The 24534-nt window shown below is 43.3% G+C and overlaps 1 protein-coding gene across 1 annotated transcript in view; it reads right to left on the reverse strand.

Annotated features, from left to right (window-relative positions):
• LOC126169519 (synaptic vesicular amine transporter) overlaps nt 1-24534 on the reverse strand; it is an 848981-nt gene that overhangs the window by 26275 nt on the left and 798172 nt on the right. Inside the window, exon 12 of the mRNA XM_049920648.1 lies at nt 20486-20619. Coding sequence (XP_049776605.1) covers nt 20486-20619 — 134 coding nt within the window. The remainder of the gene's footprint in view (nt 1-20485; nt 20620-24534) is intronic.

Here is a 24534-nt window from a genome sequence, read left to right on the forward strand (position 1 = left end):
GGCAACTCCGTTGTCTAACTCACGTCTCATAATAGTTCGTTTTACAGCGAAAACCGTATAAAATCGTTAGAGTAGATGACCCTCAAACCGAATAGGTCTCAGCGGGGGTTCATTTCTCAGATGAGAGAAAAAAAAAACAGATGGTATATCACAATGCGTCTGAAATTAAACATGCAAATAGAGTCTGTCATTTTATTACGACAATGTATGTTTTCAGACATTTTCGATGTCACCTACACTTCCAGAAACGAAAAGAACATTCCAGCTCTTGTTCCCCTCTTATGTTAGAAACTGTTATTTACCTATTACGCTCTTGTCCCTCGATTCACATCTCACGAACGGAACGGTGCCAGTTAGACCTTCGGATTTCGCAAAAGAATTTAAAAATATAACATTCTAAGATGCTGTGGTCCAATTTTTAATCAGCATTTGGTCACAGAAGGACACCCCTAATATTACAGCGAACAAAAGCACCCATATTAATCGCGAAAGGTGCTATGAATACTGGTTTGAAAACGGTAATGTTAATCAGACAATTAATGTAGATCTAAATTGTCAAGAATAGGAGGAGGCAGGTATTGAGATTGTTTATCATGTTTCTCAGATTAGTTCATGAGGTCGAATATTTATCCAGCACTGAAATTTTGATTATAATTTTGGGGAATTTGGAATATGTAAAACGTTCCGTAAAGATTTGGATGGATGTTGGCGTTGGTAACTTCCAACGTTACGCGTTTCGCATCTGTGTGAAACAATCGAATTTCCCTGGGAAAATCTTTACCTGCTTTTCATGCTATGACCGGATGCGATTATAATACGGCATTCTATTGCAAGTGAGAAAAAAGCCATTCAAAATGCCGAAAAATTCTACACTCAACCAAACAGCTTTCACAGATTTAGATAGATACACATTTGAATCTGGGAATGTATTGAACGTCTTAGAAGAATTCACGAGCAAATTATACAAAAAAAGGAATAATAATATTGATTCCGTTAGATTAAACATTTTTAGAGAAACTTGAAAAATGAAAAGTGAACATTCTTCTACAGCTTTAAATGTGGATTTATCTGATTTTGGCGCCTGCGGTCTACCGAGTAGCGTGTACTGAAAACAAAATATATTTCGAAAACTTGGAGAAATGCTCATGAGAAAAATCTAACAAATCTAATCCCCGCAGATTTCGGATGGTATGACGACAAGCGACGTTACGATTTTTGGGATTCACCGGTAGCCAGTTATCAGATATGTGAGAAGTTATTTTACATGAATAATCAATATCCACAAAGGCTAAAGCGGACTGTAAGATTTGTATAAAGAAATCAGCGATTCTGGCTAATTACATTTGTTTTCCAGAAGAAGAGATTGAAGAAATTGGTAGTGACGTGGAGAGTGATTTTGATGATGACGATAATGTTGTTGAGTCCGACAGTGATTAAAAACGTTTCCTTTTTCTTTTTAAACAAACTATATTTTTTGAACTTATCTCGCTCTGTTTTTGTGCAATTTATTTAGAAAATTTTTCCGTACAATGCTTTCGAACCTTAGCGGTTCTAGGCGCTACAGTCTGGAACCGCGCGACCGCTACGGTCGCAGGTTCGAATCCTGTCTCGGGCATTGATGTGTGTGATGTCCTTAGGTTAGTTAGGTTTAAGTAGTTCTAAGTTCAAGGGGACTGATGACCTCAGAAGTTAAGTCCCATAGTGCTCAGAGCCATTTGAACCATTAAATCAGACCGAAATGTAAGGATAACAACTTATTGGTTGGCTTGCAAGATAGACTTTCATATGCCTCTTACGATCTCGTAATAACTTTTGAATGTCGAACAGGTCTAATTAGTAATGTCCTGGTCTAGACTTGTCTGATATCAATTTTTGCTGCAAATGGGCAACTTTTTTATCGCATCCAAAACTTTTATGACGTAATGATTTGTAACCGACCGGCAAAATTTTCATAAAGGTCTCTGACCGCATTTTAAAAAATGTGGTCAGGTCAGACGTAACACGACAAATTTCTGTAATTAGTATTTTTTCTTTTAGGGTAATTGAATCTACCGATTTTACATGGTTTTGTCCATATTGCTATAAGCCAAAAATTTCGGTCGTGGGCTCTCGTACTATAGAGAAACGAATCGTAGCTATATTGCCACACATCACTGCCAAATAGCTAGGCAGCCATATCGCAAGCAGGAATCGCATGCGATACACCAGATTGCCTGGGATTTCCATTGGGGTCAGTGATCAGCGATCGATCGCTACGACTTGCCAACACATATGCGATCTACGAAGCGATCAGTCCCTAATGCAACGGATCACTGCAATCCATCGCTAGTGTGTGGGGTTCTTTGCTAACTACTGAGGGACATCGACTGACGAAGTGCATCCGACCTTGCTTCCGAATTATGCATATAAACTATTCAAAAAAAGTTTTGCACTAGTTGAATATCTGCGAACAGGTGTGGGCGCAGATTCTGAGGAAGCATCTAATGAAAATATACGCCTTGTTAAACAAAAGCAGTAGTGGACACCAGAAGATCCTGAGGAAGATCCCAGCACAGGGGTCGAAACGTCGATCATTTTAGAAGATACATTACGCAGCCTAATAACCCAGAAGATTTTAACTTCAGAAACAAAAAAAACTGTTGTATGAGAAATAAAAAAGTAACCAAACAAAAACAATGTGCTCAAAAGTACATGCCTTTGCACATCTGTAGAATCACATTCTGCTATTGGGTAACAATCAATAAAGGTGTAGCTCCACCCTGTGAGCTGTGCCATGCTTCGAGCCTGCTTAGCGTGCAGCCTACTAGATGGACAAGATGTGCTGTTCAGACTTAACCACTCTCCGTCATTGCACCTTCTGAGATCAAGCGCTACGTCAGGAAGGTTCGTGGGAGGACGCACGAAAAATTTCAACTGTTCCCAAGCATTATCAATAGGTTTAAAGTCAACAGAAATTATCAGGTCACTTCATTCGTCTGATTCCTGTCCTTTGGAAGGAGGTTTTAACGAGAAAGGTGCGCCACTCCAGTGCATTATCATCTTGAGAGACGAAACCATCGACGAAATGTAGACTATAGGGCTAGACAATAGATTGGAAGACCCAGTCCAAATTATGCTCAGTCCTCAAATAACACTCTATAGCGAATAGAGGCGTCCGATAACCACACATGATACCACAGCAAAATACGGCTGACCCACGTCGCCCTGAAGGACTGAGGCGTACATTAGTACCCGACCGTCTTCGCACGCTTTTAGGACAATTATCTAGCGTCAGGCAAAATGTGTATCCAGATTCCATTTCGTGATCACACTTCTCAGCCCTCTGTACACATCAATGTCCTGATGGGGAGGGGTGTCGTGGAGGGCTAAGGGAGGGAAAGGACTGAACTGTTGTCCATAATGGACTCCCAATCGAGGACAACTTGAACGCGTGGAGGTAGATGCATACTGTCTGGATCCAAACAGTCCTCCCAATCACCTCCAAGAAGTCAGTGTGAAGTTTTGCTGCATTCTTCTCGCGGTACCTAGGAGCCATAATAAATTTCTAGTAATCGGTCATCACCTGGGGTTGCCGACTACGGACCATCACTAAGAGGATGGTTTCTTTGTGCCTTACAGTAGAAACAATGGTCGAATATCGTGGCTGAAATGTACAGCGATTCGAGAGGTAATTTCTCATGCTGCCAATTTCTCCTGCCCTAAAGTGATAAAGAGAGAAGTGGGACACATCTCTCTTTTTTGAACAGTAGTGATGGAATCTGAGTAAATGACCTGTAGTTTGTGTCACGACCGGTACTTGAATCCGGGTCTCCTTGCTTGCTAGACAGGAATGCTGATCATTACACCAGCGCAGCACTATGGCTAAGGGTACTGCACGGACTACCTATCTCCAGTATCCTTCCCAATACAAACATCAATTCATATCTTCAGCTTATTTTCCCCCCAAACCGTCACTACTGACAGGGCTCTCCGGCATTGTAATAGCACCCCAGCGTACGACGTAATGGATAAATCCTGTACCTTAGGTAATCGTACAGATCTTATAATTAAATTTTCCTCAAGACATTTAAGTCTCATCTTTATCTACGAAATTGTAGTGGCATGACGAAATTTTAATTCATTTACTCAGCTTCCATCATTATCGTAGATAAAGATGGAACTCCAGGAAAACTTGATTGTAAGATCTCTTTTTTGAATTTCTGTAGCCACAAATTTAAGAAAGTGGTGACCTACCATATTTGTAAAGAAATCTGTATCTGTTCTAAGTTTGTTTTGTATTCATCATTAATCTCTTTGCCGTAATCAAAATTGCTCTAAACTTCTTTATGTAACTTCCCGAGAGTTGTTTGATTAGTTATAGGTACATACAAATAGGCACATACAAATATAACACAGTTTGTAATGTCCTCTACAACTGATATGAAATGCTAACTACACTTCCTGACAGAAAAGTGAAGCACCCAGAAGAACTGGAGGGCAGATAATGAAACTTCATCTACATCTACATGGTTACTCAGCTGTTCACAATTAAGTGCCTGTCAGAGGGTGCATCGAACCACCTCCAAGTTATTTCTCTACTGTTCTTCTCTCGAACGGCCCGGGGGCGAAAACGAGCGCTTAAGTCTTTCTATGCGATCTCTGATTTCTCGTATTTTAGTGTTTTGATCATTTCTCTCTATGTAGATGAGTACCGACAGAATATTTTCGTAATCGGAGGAGAAAGTTGGCGATTAAAATTTCACGAGAAGATCCAGGTACAACGAAAAATACCTTTGATTTAATTATTTTCACCCCAATTCACTTATCAACGTACCCACTTCAAGGGTTGAGAGAGCATGTGATGTCATTGCAGTGACTACAAAATCTATTCAAACTTAAAAATAACTTGATAGTATGCGCCCACATATCAGTATGACGTTGTACACCACATGGCTTGGATACATGCACTAATACGGTTGGGAAGACTTTCATAAGCCGGTCGTCTCTCGCTGAGCAAAGCTGGCCCATAGGTGTTATGACAGGTACTTCATATTGTGGTTACTGGCAATGGGTCCGAGTTGACATTTGGACTGGTTCCACAAATGTTCTTTCGTGGACAGATCTACGAGTCTCGCTGGCCATAGCAGAACCTCGTCATCAAGCAATCATCCCATAGGGACACGTGGTCAAGCATTGTCCTGCTGAAAAATGGTACCACGATAAAGTCGCATAATAGGTAGCACATGAGAACGGACGATATCGGAGACGTACCGTTGTGCTGTCAGCGTTCCCTCAATCCCTACCAGTCAGGAGCTGAAGTCGTGCTCGATGGCTCCTTACACTATGAAGACAGGCATAACACCGCTATGCCTCTCCAAACCATTGAACAGTGATACCACTACGTCGCCTCCATACTCGCCTTTGATGATCATCCAGGATACTCCAGAACCGCGATGCGTCGCTGAACATATTGTGACCCCATCGATCAGCAGTCTATGTTTCGCTGTTAACGCTCCACTCCACTGGTGTCAAGGATAGTCTACGCAGGGAACGGTAATTCTGTAGTCCGTCTGTTGCTGGTCTTGGGGTAACACAGCATGCTGCAGGGAGCCCATTATTTGTTCACGGATGGCAGGGGAAGATGTGTAGGGGCTACGATGTGCTTGGTGCACTATACGGTGACCCTCCCATTTGGTGGCCAGAAGTGTATAAGTGTATGCCTGCCGTCATTGTCACAACCGAATGCCCTACAAATTTGGATGTTCTAGCATTCGGCCAGCCTCCCAAATGGACATCCACAACGTCAGGAGCAAATAAGGCTTTTTCCCACGAGTACACGATATATCCATGTTCTTCATGATGGTCACTCAACAGCTAAAGCTGTTCACACCCCTCCTATTCCCCACGAGGATTGATAACAACATTAAACAGGAACAACACTCCGGTGGGCATACCAACTGTCACAGAGGATTGCAGTTATTATCATTTACATACCTGCAATATGCAAGTGGCTGTCAGAGGGTTCATCGAACCACCTCCAAGTTATTTCTCTACTGTTCTACTCTCCAATGGCCCGGGGGGAAAACGAGCGCTTAAGTCTTTCTATGCGATCTCTGATTTCTCGTATTTTAGTGTTTTGATCATTTCCCTCTATATAGATGAGTGCCGACAGAATATTTTCGCAATCGGAGGAGAAAGTTGGCGATTAAAATTTCACGAGAAGATCCAGGTACAACGAAAAATACCTTTGATTTAATTATTTCCACCCCAATTCACTTATCAACGTACCCACTTCAAGAAAGGTTCAGGAGTGGAATTAAAATACAAGGTGAAAGGATATCAATGATACGATTCGCTGATGACATTGCTATCCTGAGTGAAAGTGAAGAAGAATTAAATGATCTGCTGAACGGAATGAACAGTCTAATGAGTACACAGTATGTTTTGAGAGTAAATGGGAGAAAGACGAAGGTAATGAGAAGTAGTAGAAATGAGAACAGCGAGAAACTTAACATCAGGATTGATGGTCACGAAGTCAATGAAGTTAAGGAATTCTGCTACCTAGGCAGTAAAATAACCAATGACGGACGGAGCAAGGAGGACATCAAAAGCATACTCGCTATGGCAAAAAAGGCATTTCTGGCCAAGAGAAGTCTACTAATATCAAATACTGGCCTTAATTTGAGGAAGAAATTTCTGAGGATGTACGTCTGGAGTACAGCAGTGAAACATGGACTGTGGGAAAACCGGAACAGAAGAGAAATGAAGCATTTGAGATGTGGTGCTATAGACGAATGTTGAAAATTAGGTGGACTGATAAGGTAAGGAATGAGGAGGTTCTACGCAGAATCGGAGAGGAAAGGAATGTGTGGAAAACTGATAAGGAGACGGGGCAGGATGATAGGACATCTGCTAAGACATGAGGGAATGACTTCCATGGTACTAGAGGGAGCGGTAGAGGGCAAAAACTGTAGAGGAAGACAGAGATTGGAATACGTCAAGCAAATAATTGAGGACGTAGGGTAGGTTGCAAGTGCTACTCTGAGATGAAGAGGTTAGCACAGAAAGGAATTCGTGGCGGGCCGCATCAAACCAGTCAGTAGACTGATGACAAAAAAAAAAAAAAAAGATACCTGCAGAGGTGTGTACGTGAACGAAGTTACTCTGACTTCCGACATGTCATTTGCGTGCTTCACTATTTTTGTCAGGCAGCGTATATTCGTAGCTGGACTGGACATTTCTTATTGCCGTAATTTTCACATTCTTGTATCTTACTATGTTTAGTGTAACAGAGTCAGCTTGCAAATTACAAACTCTGCTCTCGATGTGCTAGATTTTAGACCTGTAGTTGTGGGATCTAAGGACTATGCGCTGGTTTCTGGGGCAGTCAGATGTAACCGCAGCCCGATGTTGGATTTCAGGAGAACGTTAGGGCAGACAGACTCATTATCAAGGCTGCGGTGTAGCACAGCTGACCACCGCAACGAAGGATCGCCGTACTGTGCACCAAGTACATCCACGAGACTCAGAGGGCCATAGACACGGGTTCACAGGTAGATGCCGTGTTTCTTGACTTCCGCAAGGCGTTCGATACAGTTCCCCACAGTCGTTTAATGAACAAAGTAAGAGCATATGGACTATCAGACCAATTGTATGATTGGATTGAGGAGTTCCTAGATAACAGGACGCACCATGTCATTCTCAATGGAGAGAAGTCCTCCGAAGTAAGAGTGATTTCAGGTGTGCCGCAGGGGAGTGTCATAGGACCGTTGCTATTCACAATATACTCGTACATAAATGACCTGGTGGATGACATCGGAAGTTCACTGAGGCTTTTTGCAGATGAAGCTGTGATGCATCGAGACGTTGTAACAATGGAAAATTGTACTGAAATGCAGGAGGATCTGCAGCGAATTGACGCATGGTGCAGGGAATGGCAATTGAATCTCAATGTAGACAAGTGTAATGTGCTGCGAATACACAGAAAGATAGATCCTTTATCATTTAGCTACAAAATAGCAGGTCAGCAACTGGAAGCAGTTAATACCATAAATTATCTGGGAGTACGCATTAGGAGTGATTTAAAATGGAATGATCATATAATGTTGATCGTCGGTAAAGCAGATGCCAGACTGAGATTCATTGGAAGAATCCTAAGGAAATGCAATCCGAAAACAAAGGAAGTAGGTTACAGTACGCTTGTTCGCCCACTGCTTGAGTACTGCTCAGCAGTGTGGGATCCGTACCAGATAGGGTTGATAGAAGACATAGAGAAGATCCAACGGAGAGCAGCGCGCTTCGTTACAGGATCATTTAGTAATCGCGAAAGCGTTACGGAGATGATAGATAAACTCCAGTGGAAGACTCTGCAGGAGAGACGCTCAGTAGCTCAGTACGGGCTTTTGTTGAAGTTTCGAGAACATACCTTCACCGAGGAGTCAAGCGGTATATTGCTCCCTCCTACGTATATCTCGCGAAGAGACCATGAGGATAAAATCAGAGAGATTAGAGCCCACACAGAGGCACACCGACAATCCTTCTTTCCACGAACAATACGAGATTGGAATAGAAGGGAGAACCGATAGAGGTACTCAAGGTACCCTCCGCCACACACCGTCAGGTGGCTTGCGGAGTATGGATGTAGATGTAGATGTAGATGTAAACCCTCCACATTTGTGCCTGCCGTCGCACAAGTAACGAACTCACTGCAACATGCTCCGTCGTCCTACATCATTGTTAGTAGACTAGCAGCAGCCAGGCTATGTTCATTTCTTCTGGTAATTAATCAGTTATGAGCAAACAATTTCTGGTCTGCATAATGTATTTCATGAGTCAATAACTGCATAATTTTCAAAATTCCACAAATTTTTCGCTTTCCGGGCTAAAGAAACCCATCTGTTTTAAAGTATGACACTGGCATCTCAAGTTCTTTGTAAGATCCAATATCATTAAACAGGTCAGTCAGAAATTGTCTGATGAGTGAACTTTACGATTATTTTATGTTCTCTTTCACTATTTTCTTATATGAGCTGTGGATCTTCTGAGTTTCCTCCATGAGTGATACCGGGCGACAGTCACTGTATTTCCATTTCTTTAACCATCGACTTGTGTCTAGTGTGAATAATTCTATCGTCTGCAGCTAGGTAGTTGACAACGGAACATTAAATCTTTGGAAAAAAGAAATTAATGGTCAGTTGTTACAGCACTCGGAGGCAGAAGTAAATTAAATAAATGAATCGCAGGAATTTAATTACCTTAAAGGGACTGAACAGGATGGTTCAGCTACCACAACCTATAGGCTCTAGGCGATTTCTAGTGCTTTCGAAAACCAAGCGTGAGCTTTTCATAGTCTCTCAATCGCTACACGCAAAGTATTAGTTCTACAGAAAACATGAAACAGAGCTTTTTGTAGGAAATTTAATGCTGTTAAATTTTGTACTGGAATACGTGTTCACTAGTGGCTGTAGGTTTCAAATTATAAAAGAAAAGCGTCCAAAAGTAACCTGCAAACGCGATTTTTTTTAATAACTCCAAAAACAAGGCCTCCAACGAAAACGTATCCCGGTACGGAATTTAACTACATTAAATTTCCTACAAAAAGGTCTTGTTAATTTCTTTCTGTAGCACTAGTAGTTTGCACGTAGCGGGTGAGAGAATATGAAAGTCTCACACGTGGGTTTGCAAGGTGTTGTGAGTTGCATAAAACCCAGAGTTAGGGACAGCTGAATCACCTTGTATATAAGGCGTTCCTAGTTTTATTTATTTAGCATTTGATGCTCTTGAACAGTCAAAAAGCACGTTAAAAGTTTCAGACAAAGGAATTATAAACAGTCAGTTAAAGAAATCAAAGATTAATGGCCAATATTTCCAGTCACATAATTGCTTTAGTGGTAGCTTGATCTATTTCTTCCAGGCATCCGGCAAAGCACGTAAGGGGTAACCGTTCTCGAGATGTGCCGCTGTCTGCTACACTCACAGCTTGGAGCGCTCCACCATCCTCAACTGCAGAGAGTAGCAGTTGTTCTGTCTGATTCGGTTCAGGAGGTGCAAGGAAGACTGCAGCCCGATATTTTCATAGTTGGATTCTCGACTCACAACAATTCTTGATTGGATCAGACAGCCACGAGATAGAACGCAATGCTAATAGGTTCATGGTCGTTTACCAGAATAGTTGACGTAATTTCAATCTGTTTACAGAGGCTTTTGGGATAATATTGTGAATGAGAAGAGACTAATTCTTCTGTATTCTTGTCCCCAATCGAGTCAGAACTTACCGCCTTCTTACGTGAGGTGGAGCGATGTTACTTAGCTCTGGGGCCCCCTATGCTGGCGTAGGCAGAATGGTATCAGATACACTATGTGCCGGCTGTCTACACTGAAAACACATACTATCGTTTGGGTACTACGATTATTACGCTATTCAGTTGAACTATGTTCAGATTTGAGTTTATCATATGACTAGGGCCTCCGTCGGGCAGGCCGTTCCCCAGGTGCCGGTCTTTCAAGTTGACGCCACTTCGGCGACCTGCAGTCGATGAGGATGAAAGGATGATGATGAGGACAGCACAACACCCAGTCCCTGGGCGGAGAAAATTCCCCGACCCAGCCGGGAATCGAACCCGGGCCCAGAGGACTGGCAATCCGTCACGTTGGCCATTCATCTAGCGGGGGCGGACTATGTTCAGATGATGAACAGATTAAAGACCAAGTGCTGTTGTTCTCTGAGTATTTACGCCGTCTTCCAACTAAGTCTCAATTATCTCTTGCAATAAATTATTGTGGCTACTCACTTCTGGAAATATTGGTACCGGTACGTAAGTGACCCGTTAAGTGATCCGTCCAAAGTAAAGCCCAGGTACTTTGGTTTGCTGCTGCGTTGTAATATACTGTCTACTAATACGACCAGCAGACAGTACCATACGAATTCTTTGTTCAGGTAAACGCTGTAACTTCTGTCTCCAGTGAGTGTGGTTTTAATTTCTACCTCCTGAAATTCTTGTGACACACACGCAAATCTTCTGTTTATTCTACCTCTGAGAGACTGGTCCGTTGGACCACTAGGCATATACACAAAAAAAATTCGATGCACCGCGGGGGAATTATACGAATGGGACGAAAATCGGCTGATGTGATGCACACATACAGAAAAAGAAATAATCAAAATATCAAAAAAATAGGATGATTTATTCAAGAGGAACAGCTTCATAAAATGAGAAAGTCCACTGAGCCTTGCACGGCTCGTGTTCATGCCATTTATTGTTTGTCATCTTCTATTACCGTACTGCCGCTTCGTTTTCTTATTCCATTTACTGGCGTCACTAACTTCCTGCCTTACTTGCCCGGGAGCGGCAGCAGCAGCGCGTATCGGTAAGTGCACTGTCGTACAATCTTTGGAGCGATCGATAGTATTTCCGAGTCGTCGTGTGTCTGACTAGTCAGTTGGAGACGGACCAGCAGTGCAGTCGGGGCGCAGCAGCAGTGAAGTCGGGGACGGAGCGCCGGTGAGGCGCCGACAGCCAGTGCTCGCCGACCGCTGGCGACACACATGAACTGTCCGACTGAGGGAGATAGGAGCGGGACAACCGTTGGTTGGTCGTCTCATCGTCTGACGTATATTTGGTCATTTCGCCGTTTCCTGGCCTGGGCAGTTGGTCGGTTGGCGTGGAGCAGAGAGGAAGTCTCCGTGGCGCGTGTCTGCCGGTGGCTTGGCGGCGTCCAAGCGCGGTCCGAGTGTGAGGAGCTGTTCCGATTGCTACGAGGTCCGTCGCTCACCAATCCCGGACACGAAAGATAAGTTATCCTGTCGCTTGGTCCGATGACTGTCTGTCGGTTGGGTTATCGTCGGATCGTGAATGGTTGGCTCGACTGTCTGTCTCACCTAAGCGAGCGTTATTGTTTGAATTCCAGGCCGACCCTCGAACATCTGAGCGCCCTCGGGTGTACTGCCTTCTTTAAAAAAATTTGTTCTTGTTGTTTGTACTTGTATGGCTTCTAGCCGATTTTTTTAAAATTAAAATTGTTTTGCCCTTAATACGTAAGATTCTTTAGGTCTTCAGCCTAATGTAAGTTTCAGTTGTTTTGCTCTTAATGCCTTCGGCCTAAATCTGTTTTACGCAAGACCTTTGGCATTATAAAGGTCTTAATGTTGTTGAATTTTAAGTGTTGGGCTTTCAGCCGATTTTGAATTCAAATTGTTTGTTCTGAAATATCAGATTCTTTGGGCCTTCAGCCTAAATAAAGAACTGTTGTAAGATAAGGCTTCCCTTTTAAATTTCTGATTATGCTTGCGTTTTAAGTTATTGGCCTTCAGCCGTTTTTAAATTAAGGTGGCTTTCAGCCGGTAATTAAGTCCAAAAGATTAAAGCTGTGTGCTTAAAAAATTTTTATGCTCTTGTAGTGTTTGATCGAATAATAAAGTTATATGTTCGATTGTAACTGACAGCCCTGTATTGTGGCCCCTTTCCACAATTTAAACTACCTGTCCTGTCCTGCGGGTTAAGCGGGGCGTCTCATCCACAATGCGTTGGTCCATTCCAGGCCCTCGGCTTGTCATTGACTAATAGAGTTGTTGGATGTCCTCCTAAGGGATATCGTGCCAACGTCTGTCCAATTGGTGTGTTTGATAGTCAAATTCCCGTGCTATTTGGAGGTCCCTGCCCATAATGCTCCTTACGTTCTCACTTGAGGAGAGCTCCGACGACCTTGCTGGCCAAGGTAGGGTTTGGAAAGCACGAAGACATGCAGTAGAAACTCTCGCCGTGTCCGTGGGGGCATTATCTTGCTGAAATGTAGACCCAGGAAGGCTTGCCATGAACGGCAGCAAAACGGAGCGTAGAAAATTACCGAACAATCAGTTTAATAAGCCACAGCTGCAAAATACTAACACGAATTCTTTACAGACGAATGGAAAAACTAGTAGAAGCCGACCTCGGGGAAGATCAGTTTGGATTCCATAGAAATACTGGAACACGTGAGGCAATACTGACCTTACGACTTATCTTAGAAGAAAGATTAAGGAAAGGCAAACCTACGTTTCTAGCATTTGTAGACTTAGAGAAAGCTTTTGACAATGTTGACTGGAATAATCTCTTTCAAATTATAAAGGTGGCAGGGGTAAAATACAGGGAGCGAAAGGCTATTTACAGTTTGTATAGAAACCAGATGGCAGTTATAAGAGTCGAGAGACATGAAAGGGAAGCTGTGGTTGGGAAGGGAGTAAGACAGGGTTGTAGCCTCTACCCGATGTTATTCAATCTGTATATTAAGCAAGCAGTAAAGGAAACAAAAGAAAAATTCGGAGTAGGTATTAAAATCCATGGAGAAGAAATAAAAACTTTGAGGTTCGCCGATGACATTGTAATTCTGTCAGAGACAGCAAAGGACTTGGAAGAGCAGTTGAATGGAATGGATGGTGTCTTGAAGGGAGGATATAAGATGAACATCAACAAAAGCAAAACGAGGATAATGGAATGCAGTCGAATTAAGTCGGGTGATGTTGAGGGTATTAGATTAGGAAATGAGACACTTAAAGTAGTAAAGGAGTTTTGCTATTTGGGGAGCAAAATAACTGATGATGGTCGAAGTAGAGAGGATATAAAATGTAGACTGGCAATGGCAAGGAAAGCGTTTCTGAAGAAGAGAAATTTGTTAACATCGAGTATAGATTTAAGTGTCAGGAAGTCATTTCTGAAAGTATTTGTATGGAGTGTAGCCATGTATGGAAGTGAAACATGGACGGTAAATAGTTTGGACAAGAAGAGAATAGAAGCCTTCGAAATGTGGTGCTACAGAAGAATGCTGAAGATTAGATGGGTAGATCACATAACTATTGAGGAAGTATTGAATAGGATTGGGGAGAATAAAAGTTTGTGGCACAACTTGACCAGAAGAAGTGATCGGTTGGTAGGACATGTTCTGAGGCATGAAGGGATCACCAATTTAGTATTGGAGGGCTGCGTGGAGGGTAAAAATCGTAGTGGGAGACCAAGAGATGAATACACTAAGCAGATTCAGAAGGATGTAGGTTGCAGTACGTACTGGGAGATGAAGAAGCTTGCACAGGATAGAGTAGCATGGAGAGCTGGATCAAACCAGTCTCAGGACTGAAGACCACAACAACAACAACAACGTCGTCGACGCACAGCTGTGTTGTAAGCGTGTTGCGGATGACAGCGAAAAGGGGTCCTACTACGAAAAGAATCGGCGCCACAGACGATCACTCCTGGCTGCGGGGCCATATGGAGAGCGACAGTCAGGTTCGTGTCCCATCGCTGTCAAGGGCATTTACAGACACGTCTTCGGCCTGGTTATTGACTGAAGTAGCAATGTCTTTAGTGATCCCCGCTTTGAATTGAGCCCATATTATCACCGCAGACATATCTGGAGATGCCCTGGACAGCGGTGTGATACCAGCCTGAGTGTCGGCCATCGTACGGCTAAGAACCCGGAGTGATTTGATCACTTTATGAAGCTTGTCTTCTGAATAAATCATTCAGTTTTTCTGAAACTGTAATCATTTGTTCGTCTGTATATTTACATCGAATCTACCGATAGCCGTCCGCTTTTTATTTCTTGTCTTAGAGTGGTGTATCATCTGCATAATGAAATTTGGAGACAGTTTCTGGATATATATGGGTTCAAAATTGCAGGGGACAGAACTGAATGTAGTCAAGCCATTTCTCAGCTTAAGAAATTTAGTATTCATTGCTTTTGATGGAGTAAATAATGTTTTCAGTTCCTGTCGCCCAGCGTTCCGTCACGTCCTAGAAAGATGGATATGTGTACGATGTAGCAGACTTGCAATGCGGTGACCTCGCACTGTTATCTGTTGTTTGTTGCAGATTACGTAAACAATGGCGGACACCAGTGACTACAGGTTTTTAGAACGCATAACTGCGAACACCTTCATGGAAGACCATGATGTGGACAGTCTTTGGAACAAGAGCTAACGAACTTCCAGATTCGATCGGTCGTGAACCATCTCCAAAGAGAACACTTCATCGATGTGAACAAAACCTTTTTCCTGCCGGTAGTGTACAGGATAAACTGAGAAATGATCGGGCATCAACAAGAGAGTAATAATGCGGAGATATCGGAGCATTTGCGAAAAATTCATCAATGAACCCGACTCGAAAATATCAGCGGAACTTGGTGAGTCTTACTCAACTTTGCGCGAAAGTAGGACGACTTCAAGGTACCGCTTATGGATCATCGTATGTTCGGCAGTTGTCGGACAGGAATTTGAGACGAAGGTAAGACACGTGTGTTGTACGGCTAAAGATCTTTGAACAACATTCCTAAGTGTGGAGAAGTGATTGAATGTGCCATTCACCGGAGCTCCCGATCGTCTTTTGGTCAAAGGAGAACCAATATTGTTATGAGGTAGAGAATAAGCTTCCCCATGTTATGTTATGTTATGGGCGGCTTCGATAACAGACAACTTTAGAATTCATATTTTTTTGATGGTACCGCCAAACAACATCAATATCTTCAGATGTTAAGGACCTTGTTCACACCCCTGTTACAGGGACAAGGAATTACAGAAGACCGCTGGTTTCAGACAGATGGTGCGCCTCTCATTTTGCTATTTCGATGTGGGAATTCTGAATGAGGTTCTCACAGATCGCTAGATTGGCGATGGATAAGACATGACAGTTCGCTCTGAGATTTTATCAAAAGAATTGTTGCAAAGAAACAGTACGCAACGACTAATGACTTAGACGATACTGACAGGCTGATATTCAAACGGATTCCTCCAGTGATGCTGCGAACAATGTCGCAGTGAACCTGGCTCTGAATTATTTTGTGTTCGTAGAACGACGGGACAGTTAAATCCTGCTGTGGGATATAGTAATGTGTATTTTTTCTGGAGAAGTTGAATATTTAACAAATATTTAATAAAAATAATACAATGTTTAACATGTTTAAAGGAGGTAACGGAGTTTTTGTAGTCACCCTGCACTCCCTATTCGATCCATGAATTTATAATAATCTTGTCTGTGACATTTGTAAGTGAAATATTCTCGAGAAGTAATGATTCGTGTTCACCAGAGCTTGAAGTTGATTTACTATATTTAATTTGTGTGAACCTCATGGACAGTTTTTTAAGTGCATGTTTCTTATAGCGTTCGCTGTTTCTTGAAGCACGAGCAAGACTGAAAATAAATAGAAGTACTGTGTCTTTATGTGTCAGCGTGAATACACTAAGCAAAAATTGCAGCTATCCATCTGCTAAGGTAGGCGAGACGTTCTCTGAAAAGTCTTTTGTTTATGTCTGTTCTTCTCCTTAGCTATTGTGCTGATGGCGGTTTTTAAGAAAATTACGTCCTAGATTACGTGGAAGTAGTTGTTGAACAGCGAAGGCTAGTGCAGTTTGATACATCCTGGTGAGACATAAAAGAGTGAGAGATATGATAAACAGTTAAAAATAAAATGAAACTTTATTAACAAAACAAACAAATATGTACAAAATACAAATAAAAAAGGAGTAATTAAAACAAAAACTGTACATAGGAACTAAGAAATTTCTATTAAAATTAAAATAACACAAAATACTGTACAAAAAAGTAATAAACAAGCAAGAGATGCCTGTAAATAAACCAATACGCCAATGTCTCCCCTAATGCGACAGCAGTGTCTGTGACGAAGTAATCTAAGCATTAATCTTCGACTACCGTCCAACAGCGATTTGAAATGCTTGCTTTACGACAGTCTATCTAAGAGAAACACTCGTATTTTCTGTTTTCGTTTCATTTCAGCTTTTATCACTATCGTGAGTGTGTAGGCTTCCCGCTCAAAAGGTGTTGAAACAGCGTGTCTAGCAGCTCTAAGTAATGAATCCCCTAAATGCTGGCGCCATTTATTCGTGCTGTTAGGGAACAGGTACTCATATTTTTGGTATAAACATCTTGAGCACTACTTTTCGGACGGTCCTTCGAACTTCATTGTCCAAAATTATACCCCTGGTTGGCAAGAGATATATCTTACAGCACATACTCCTCGCTATCAGGTTCAACGTATTTTTCAGAATTTTACAGTCATGCTTTCATATTGGGAAAATATGTTGTGTAAAATAACATTGTGCTATATGAAGGTGTTCTAAATTCCTGTAACAGACTTTCAATGCTTGTGGAAACCGTGAGCGCATAACGTTACGAATATGAACTCATGTCGATAGGTGTTCCGATTCCCAGTTTTGATAAGAATAAAATGACCTCTGCAGTAGGTGACCCCATGGAACGCTACTACGTCCTTACTGGCTGAGGTCAACTCGTCCAGACTTTTACAGAAATATTTTGGGTGCTAAAGATGTACAGCCTTAAATAACCCACCACGAATCCTTCATGACGAATAAAAATTAATCCTTTCACTTGCGTTTATTGGGAACTGCATGACACATTCTATTTCAAATGTTATTGTTAGCTCCAACCGCAAAGTCTATGGTGCAATTTGATGGCATCACCACATTACGTGAGCAGAATAATGGTCGAATGCCTCATGCTGGGACCTGAATCATTTAATAATTAACAGATAATTTGCAGTTCGAGGGGAGATCTTCAGACTTGTTGGTGAACGTACGGAAAAACTTTGTTCGGTACCAGCTGATGGTGCGGTCTGGGCGAAGTGCAGATTCATCAAGCCATGATCTGCATATTATATCAAGGTATTTGTAACACTGTTACACCTTAGGGAATACATGGTACTTTTTTGTGTCTTCTAGTGAGAAAAAATCTATTATAAAGAGAAATTATTTTTCTCAAGTTATAAGCGACCATGTGTAATTCCGGAATGGTTTCCATATACTTTAGAGATGAAAGCATTTGTCCCTAAACGATGCACTATGTTAGTCAACGAAATTCTTCAGGGTATGTGACCGTACTTTTTGGCCACTGTTGTAAATGGCCTCCTCGGACTGTTTTTCTTAACTGTTAGGAAAGACACCCTCAGGTGTTTCTCCTCAATGATAGGAAAGACACCCTCAGGCCGTCCATTTGCAACAGTGGGTGAAACGTCGGGGAATTTTGTACATTCACAATGCGGTAACGCACGCAGAAGAATTTTACTGACTGTGACAACACACGTGGAAGCCTACGCTTACAAATTCGCTATGTCATATCCAAAGACAATTTTCAATTTATACGCAGAGAAGTCTAAAGTAAATTTTGTGAAATCTGTGAAGCATGTATCGGAAAAGTTCGTGCACAGAAGTTTTCGGCGCCTGTCATCTGTGTCCTACAGAAGAGACACCTCTCGGGTATTGAAAGGATCCTGTAGCCACCTTTCATTAGTCCGGTAGCCCATTTTCACTAGCATCTCTCTTTCTTTTCCTTGTTTCTCTTTCCTCATGACTCTCATAGTGGTGTGATTGAATGAACGTGGTTGTGTGTCACGTTGCTAGAGGGTGGCGTAGTCTGCTGCAGAAAGTCTGCGATAGTCATACAGATTCAGCAGCAGTTGTGCAGAATAGCCAACTCTCGTAGTGGTCAAGTAGGCAAAGAGGTTTGCGCTACTAGTGAGAAATCCACCTGCGTTAGGTTGGTGGCGGAAATGGCATCTTTGGATTTTCCGGGCCACGCGGAGCGTGGAAGAGGCTGGAGAAGAAAAAGGGAGGCAGTCTGCCGCCGGTACGGGAAGCGTCCACAGCTGTGCTCCAGTCGAAGAAGGGTGAGTTAGACTGACCGCGTGGCGCGTTGTTACTTGGCGAGAGGACAGCTGTTAGCATTTTGGTCTCACTTTTCATTGCTTTGCCTTGTCGCAGCAAGAAATGCAAAACTTTGGGAGATTTTTCTTTTAGTAAATTTCTAGAGCAGACTTGGATCCGCCGGAAGAGCGGCACACAAAGGTGTCGATAAGAAGTGAGCACTCACTTCTGTATAAATGTCTCTTTGCATTCAGCTGTGCCTGTATAAGCTTTTACTTTTCTAAATATTAATAGCTCTGCCTTCTCGTAAATTTTCCTTGCTTTATGTATCTTTCGTCCGTGGGGAGCCAATCACGTGGTTGAACTTTAGAGTTTGTTGGGCTACAGTCATCACTAACTGTCCGATCTCATGTTTGTTTTAAAGAATATTAACTATTCATGATTGCGTGATGTGACATTGTTGCAATTTGGCCACAATACTTAGAAATTGCGTCTCCACAAACCACGTAGGCACACGGGTGTACTGCGAAACGTGTACCGTTTCACGAGATATTGCGATCAGTTATCAGGCAACAGCAGTTGTATGAATGATTCACACCAATGATTTTAGGTGTAGATTATAACGGTGAATGTATCGATGCTTTTCTTTAATGTTATCAGGAATTGTGTACATGCCTCACATCCATATCTTAGGAATAAATGATTTTATCCACAATTTTCTCTTGTATTCCGAGGTTACGTTTTTGCACCTAAGCCACTCACCTCATAGCTTTCCCGTTAGCACATCCAACGCGTTTTCTTACGCAGAGGTCCAGTAATTAGTTTCCGCTTTTATTTTAAAACAAATGCTTTAGATTAAGTCTTATTTTCAGGTGTGTTGCTGGGAGCTGATCTTCTGCACAGTGTTCATGCATGTTCTATTTTATTTTAAATGTTTGATTCTCGTGAACAGTGCACGGGCAGTACTATTAATTACATCGGATCCCCTATGAGCAACATCACAACGTATGCATTTTTATGAGTTTTGGTCTGTGATCAAATTAATTTATTTTCCGATTCGGCCAAACCTTTAATTAGTTGTATGGTTAGAATCGGTGGCGACCCTAATCTTCTCACGTTAATTTCACAATCAATGAGCATTTCCATTCCCAATAATAACGATATAACCCGTAGAAACAGGTTAGTTACAGTATATATATCTCTGTAAGAGCGACGACTCCTTGACATTAGTTTCAATGCGGATGTACTAACATCATCCGAACTCCTATAGGTATCAATAAGTTGCGAACAGGGGGTTAATGGACGATGGATCCTGCATTGCAGCGTGCGATAAGTTCAGAATTTCAGTCTGACGGAAAGTGCGTCCGGATGGCCGAGACGGTTCAAGGAAACGCTATAGAGAAGCGGAGCATCCGGGTTCGGGTCCCGATTTTCAACGCTCGCCGCTGCATTATCATAATGCCCCGTGCTGTTGGATGCCACAAGTTTCCAGCCCATCCTTTCCCCTTCCTCCCTCATTCTCGTTTTCATATAAAAGTAATGCTGAGACTTCCTCGGACTACAAGTGTTTTGTTATACAGAGTTGCTGTACCTCTTGAGGTACAGAAGATAGTACAGGATGTTAGATGCCGTCCTATGATATCTGACGCCAGCAAATTTCACACATTCGACTACTAGCGGTCTCAGGTACTGACAATGCATTCGCTGTCCGCTGGTACTTCTTCCTCCACCTGTAACAGTACGAAAGCGACCCGCCCGCTCCCTAGTCAGAATTAAGATCTGAAGAGTGTAACACCGCACGACGCGCCTTCTTCACGTTCAGCAGCTGGAGCGGTGGCGGCGGTAGGGGACGGGACCATACGTTACCCGCTTCTCCTCCTTGGTCGGTGGGCTCTTGAGCAGGTACATGAGCGGCGCGTACATGAAGTTCAAGATGGCGATGCCGAACAGCATCCATTCGAAGCCGATGCTCTTCACCAGCGATCCACTGAGTGCAGGGCCTGCAACACACCGCGCGCTACATTAACTTCATTCCTGTCGAGACTGGCAGCCTTTTGTGTGCTGTCCCTAGATCCCTAGACCCCTATGTAAACTAGTCTTTCAGTAAATTCATAATTTAATATACACTAGGTGTCAAATGTCATAGGATAGCGATATGCACATATGCAGATAGCGGTAGTGTCGCGTACACGATGTATAAAAAGGCAGTGCATTGGTGGAGCTACTAAAATGTAGACTTTCACGGCCGGAAATGTCATGTCCGTTGTAATTATCCGGGCTTTTATGCCGTGGTCGGTTGATGAATTCTGTGTCAATTCCTAACGTTTCGTCCCCGTCTGCGGGGGACATTTTCAAGGGGGTCTGTAGCTCGATGGAAAGTCCAACACACCCACTGGCTCGCTAATGACTGCCGCTAAATTCCGTGTCCGCGCGCTCCCGCGCCGCGGCGTGACGTCATGTGGCAGGTGGCAGTTGGCGCTAAATAACGAAAAGTGTGAGGTGATCCACATGAGTTCCAAAAGAAAACCGTTAGAATTCGATTACTCCATAAATAGCACAAGTCTCAAGGCTCTCAATTCAACTAAGTACCTGGGTGTTAAAATTACGAACAACTTCAGTTGGAAAGACCACATAGATAATATTGTGGGGAAGGCGAGCCAAAGGTTGCGTTTCATTGGCAGGACACTTAGAAAATGCAACAACTCCACTAAAGAGACAGCTTACACTACACTCGTTCGTCCTCTGTTAGAATATTGCTGCGCGGTGTGGGATCCTTACCAGGTGGGATTGACGGAGGACATCGAAAGGGTGCAAAAAAGGGCAGCTCGTTTTGTATTATCACGTAATAGGGGAGAGAGTGTGGCAGATATGATACGCGAGTTGGGATGGACGTCATTAAAGCAAAGACGTTTTTCGTCGCGGTGAGATCTATTTACGAAATTTCAGTCACCAACTTTCTCTTCCGAATGCGAAAATATTTTGTTGAGCCCAACCTATATAGGTAGGAATGATCATCAAAATAAAATAAGAGAAATCAGAGCTCGAACAGAAAGGTTTACGTGTTCGTTTTTCCCGCGAGCTGTTCGGGACTGGAATGGTAGAGAGATAGTATGATTGTGGTTCGATGAACCCTCGGCCAAGCACTTAAATGTGAATTGCAGAGTAATCATGTAGATGTAGATGTAGGTGTAAATGTAGCTGTAGATGAAAACGTCACTGCAAATGGCCGCTGTCCGCTGCCGTCGATCGCCGTTGCCATCACCCAGTGGTGGACGGGTGGTACATATCTTCTTCAACACCGGCATCCATATACCGTTTAATTTCACGCCCATCTCCTTTCGAATGAAATTATTAGGATGTTTGGCGATTTCGATTGCCTCCCTGTAGAGCCTTTCGTAATATTCGCTTGTGGCCGTTAGTACTTGCGTCTCCTCGAAACGAATATGGTGGTTACCTGGCTGGAAAGCAGGGCCGGCCACGGTGGTCTAGCGGTTCTGGCGCTGCAGTCCGGAACCGCGGGACTGCTACGGTCGCAGGTTCGAATCCTGCCTCGGGCATGGGTGTGTGTGATGTCCTTAGGTTAGTTAGGTTTAAGTAGTTCTAAGTTCTAGGGGACTTATGACCTAAGATGTTGAGTCCCATAGTGCTCAGAGCCATTGGAACCATTGGCTGGAAAGCATGCTCCGCAACAGCTGATCGTTCCGTTTCTCCTCTTCTACAATTGCCCTTGTGCTCTTCCAAACGTTTTGAAACAGTTCTTTTAGTGGTACCCACATAAACATCTCCACAGTTGCATTGTATCCTATACACTCCAGCTTTTTCCAATGATTTGCGAGCGTCCTTGGCAGGCTGAAGGTATTCCTGTATCTTCCTGGTGGGCTTGTAAATTACGGACAGCGGCCAATTGCACTGACGTTTTCAAAACACGTGACGTCACGCCTCGGCGCGAGAGCACGCGGACACGGAATGTAGTGGGAGTCAGTAACGAGCCAGTGGGAGTGTTGGACCTTCCATCGAGCTACAGACCCCCTTGAATATGATCCGCAGACGGGGTCGAAACGTTGGGAATTGACACAGAATTCATCAATCGACCACGGCATAACAGCCCGGATAATTACAATGGACATCGGTGGAGCTGTCATTTGTACTCTGATGACTCATGTGAAAAAGTATTCGACATAATTATGGCCGCACGACGGGGATTAACAGATTCTACATGCGCAATGGTAGTTGGAGATAGACGCATAGAACATTCAGTTCCGGAAAATTGTTAGGGTTCAAATGGTTCAAATGGCTCTGAGCACTATGGGACTTAACATCTGAGGTCATCAGTCCCCTACAACTTAGAACTACTTAAGCCTAACTAACCTAAGGACATCACACACATCCATGCCCGAGGCAGGATTCGAACCTGCGACGGTAGCAGCCGCGCAGTTCCGGACTGAAGCGCCTAGAACCGCTCGGCCACTGCGGCCGGCAATTTTTAGGGGACTCAGAATTCCGAGATACACGGCGTCAAGTGCGTTCCGAGAATACCACATTTGACGCATTGCCTCTCACAATGGAGAACGCAGTGCCCGATGGCCTTCACTTAACGACCGAGAGCAGCGCCGTTTGCATAGAGGTGTCAGACAAGCAACACAGCGTGAAATAATCATAGAAATCGATGGGGGACGTACGATGGACGTATGCGTTAGGACAGTGCAGCGTAATTTGACGTTAATGGGGTATGGCAGCAGGGGACTACCGACGAGAGTTACTTTGCAGGCAACACGACATCGCTTGCAGCGCCTCTCCTGTTCTCGTGACCATATCGGTTGGGTCTTAGAAGATTGGAAAACCGTGACCTGTTCAGATGAGTACCGATTTCGGTTGGTAAGAACTGATGTTAGGATTCGGGTGTGGCACAGACCGTACAGCCGGCCAGAGTGGCCGTGCGGTTCTAGGCGCTACAGTCTGGAACCGAGCGACCGCTACGGTCGCAGGTTCGAATCCTGCCTCGGGCATGGATGTGTGTGATGTCCTTAGGTTAGTTAGGTTTAAGTAGTTCTAAGTTCTAGGCGACTAATGACCTCAGAAGTTAAGTCGCATAGTACTCAGAGCCATTTGAACCATTTGAACAGACCGTAAAAAGCCATGGACCCAAGATGTCAATAAAGTACTGTCCAAGTTGGTGGTGGCTCCGTTGTGGTATGGGCTGTGTTTACACGGAATGGTTTGGGTTATTGACTGTAAATGGTTATGTTCGGCTACTTGACCATTCTCAGCTATTCATGGACCTCATATTCGCAAACAAGGATGGAATTTTCGTGGATGACAATTCGCTATGTCAAAGAGCCACAACTATGGCCGATAGGTATGAAGAATACTCTCGACTGTTCGAGCGAGTGATATGGCCACCCGCAGCGCCCGAGATGGATTCCGCCGAACATTTACGAGACATAACACAGAGGCCAGTTCGTGCAAAAAATCCGGCACCATCAATACTTTTGCCATTATGGACGACTATAGAGTCAGCATGGCTCAATATTTTTGCAGCGGAATTCCATCGACTTATTTAGTCCATGTCCCGTTGAGTTGCTTCGCTACGCCGTGCAAAAGTTCGTTCGACATGATATTAAAAGTGTAAATTGCGTTTTAACATCTAATCAACAGCGATCATTACAGACAAAGCACAAGTTCGGAAAGTACAAGGATGAACGCGGAACCACCGGTGACATTTCAAAGTAATCACTGCATTAATCGATTTATGGGAGTCACAGGAAACCCACGATGGCGTGAAAAGTAATTATTAGAATTTTTTATGTGAAAACTCTCAAAGATTTTTAAATAAAACAAAGGTTGAAACTTCCTGACAGATTAAAACTGTTGGCCGGACTGAGACTCGAACTTGGGTCCTTTGCATTTCACGGACA

Source organism: Schistocerca cancellata, chromosome 1 (genome assembly GCF_023864275.1).
Source record: "Schistocerca cancellata isolate TAMUIC-IGC-003103 chromosome 1, iqSchCanc2.1, whole genome shotgun sequence".
Classification (NCBI taxonomy): domain Eukaryota; kingdom Metazoa; phylum Arthropoda; class Insecta; order Orthoptera; family Acrididae; genus Schistocerca; species Schistocerca cancellata.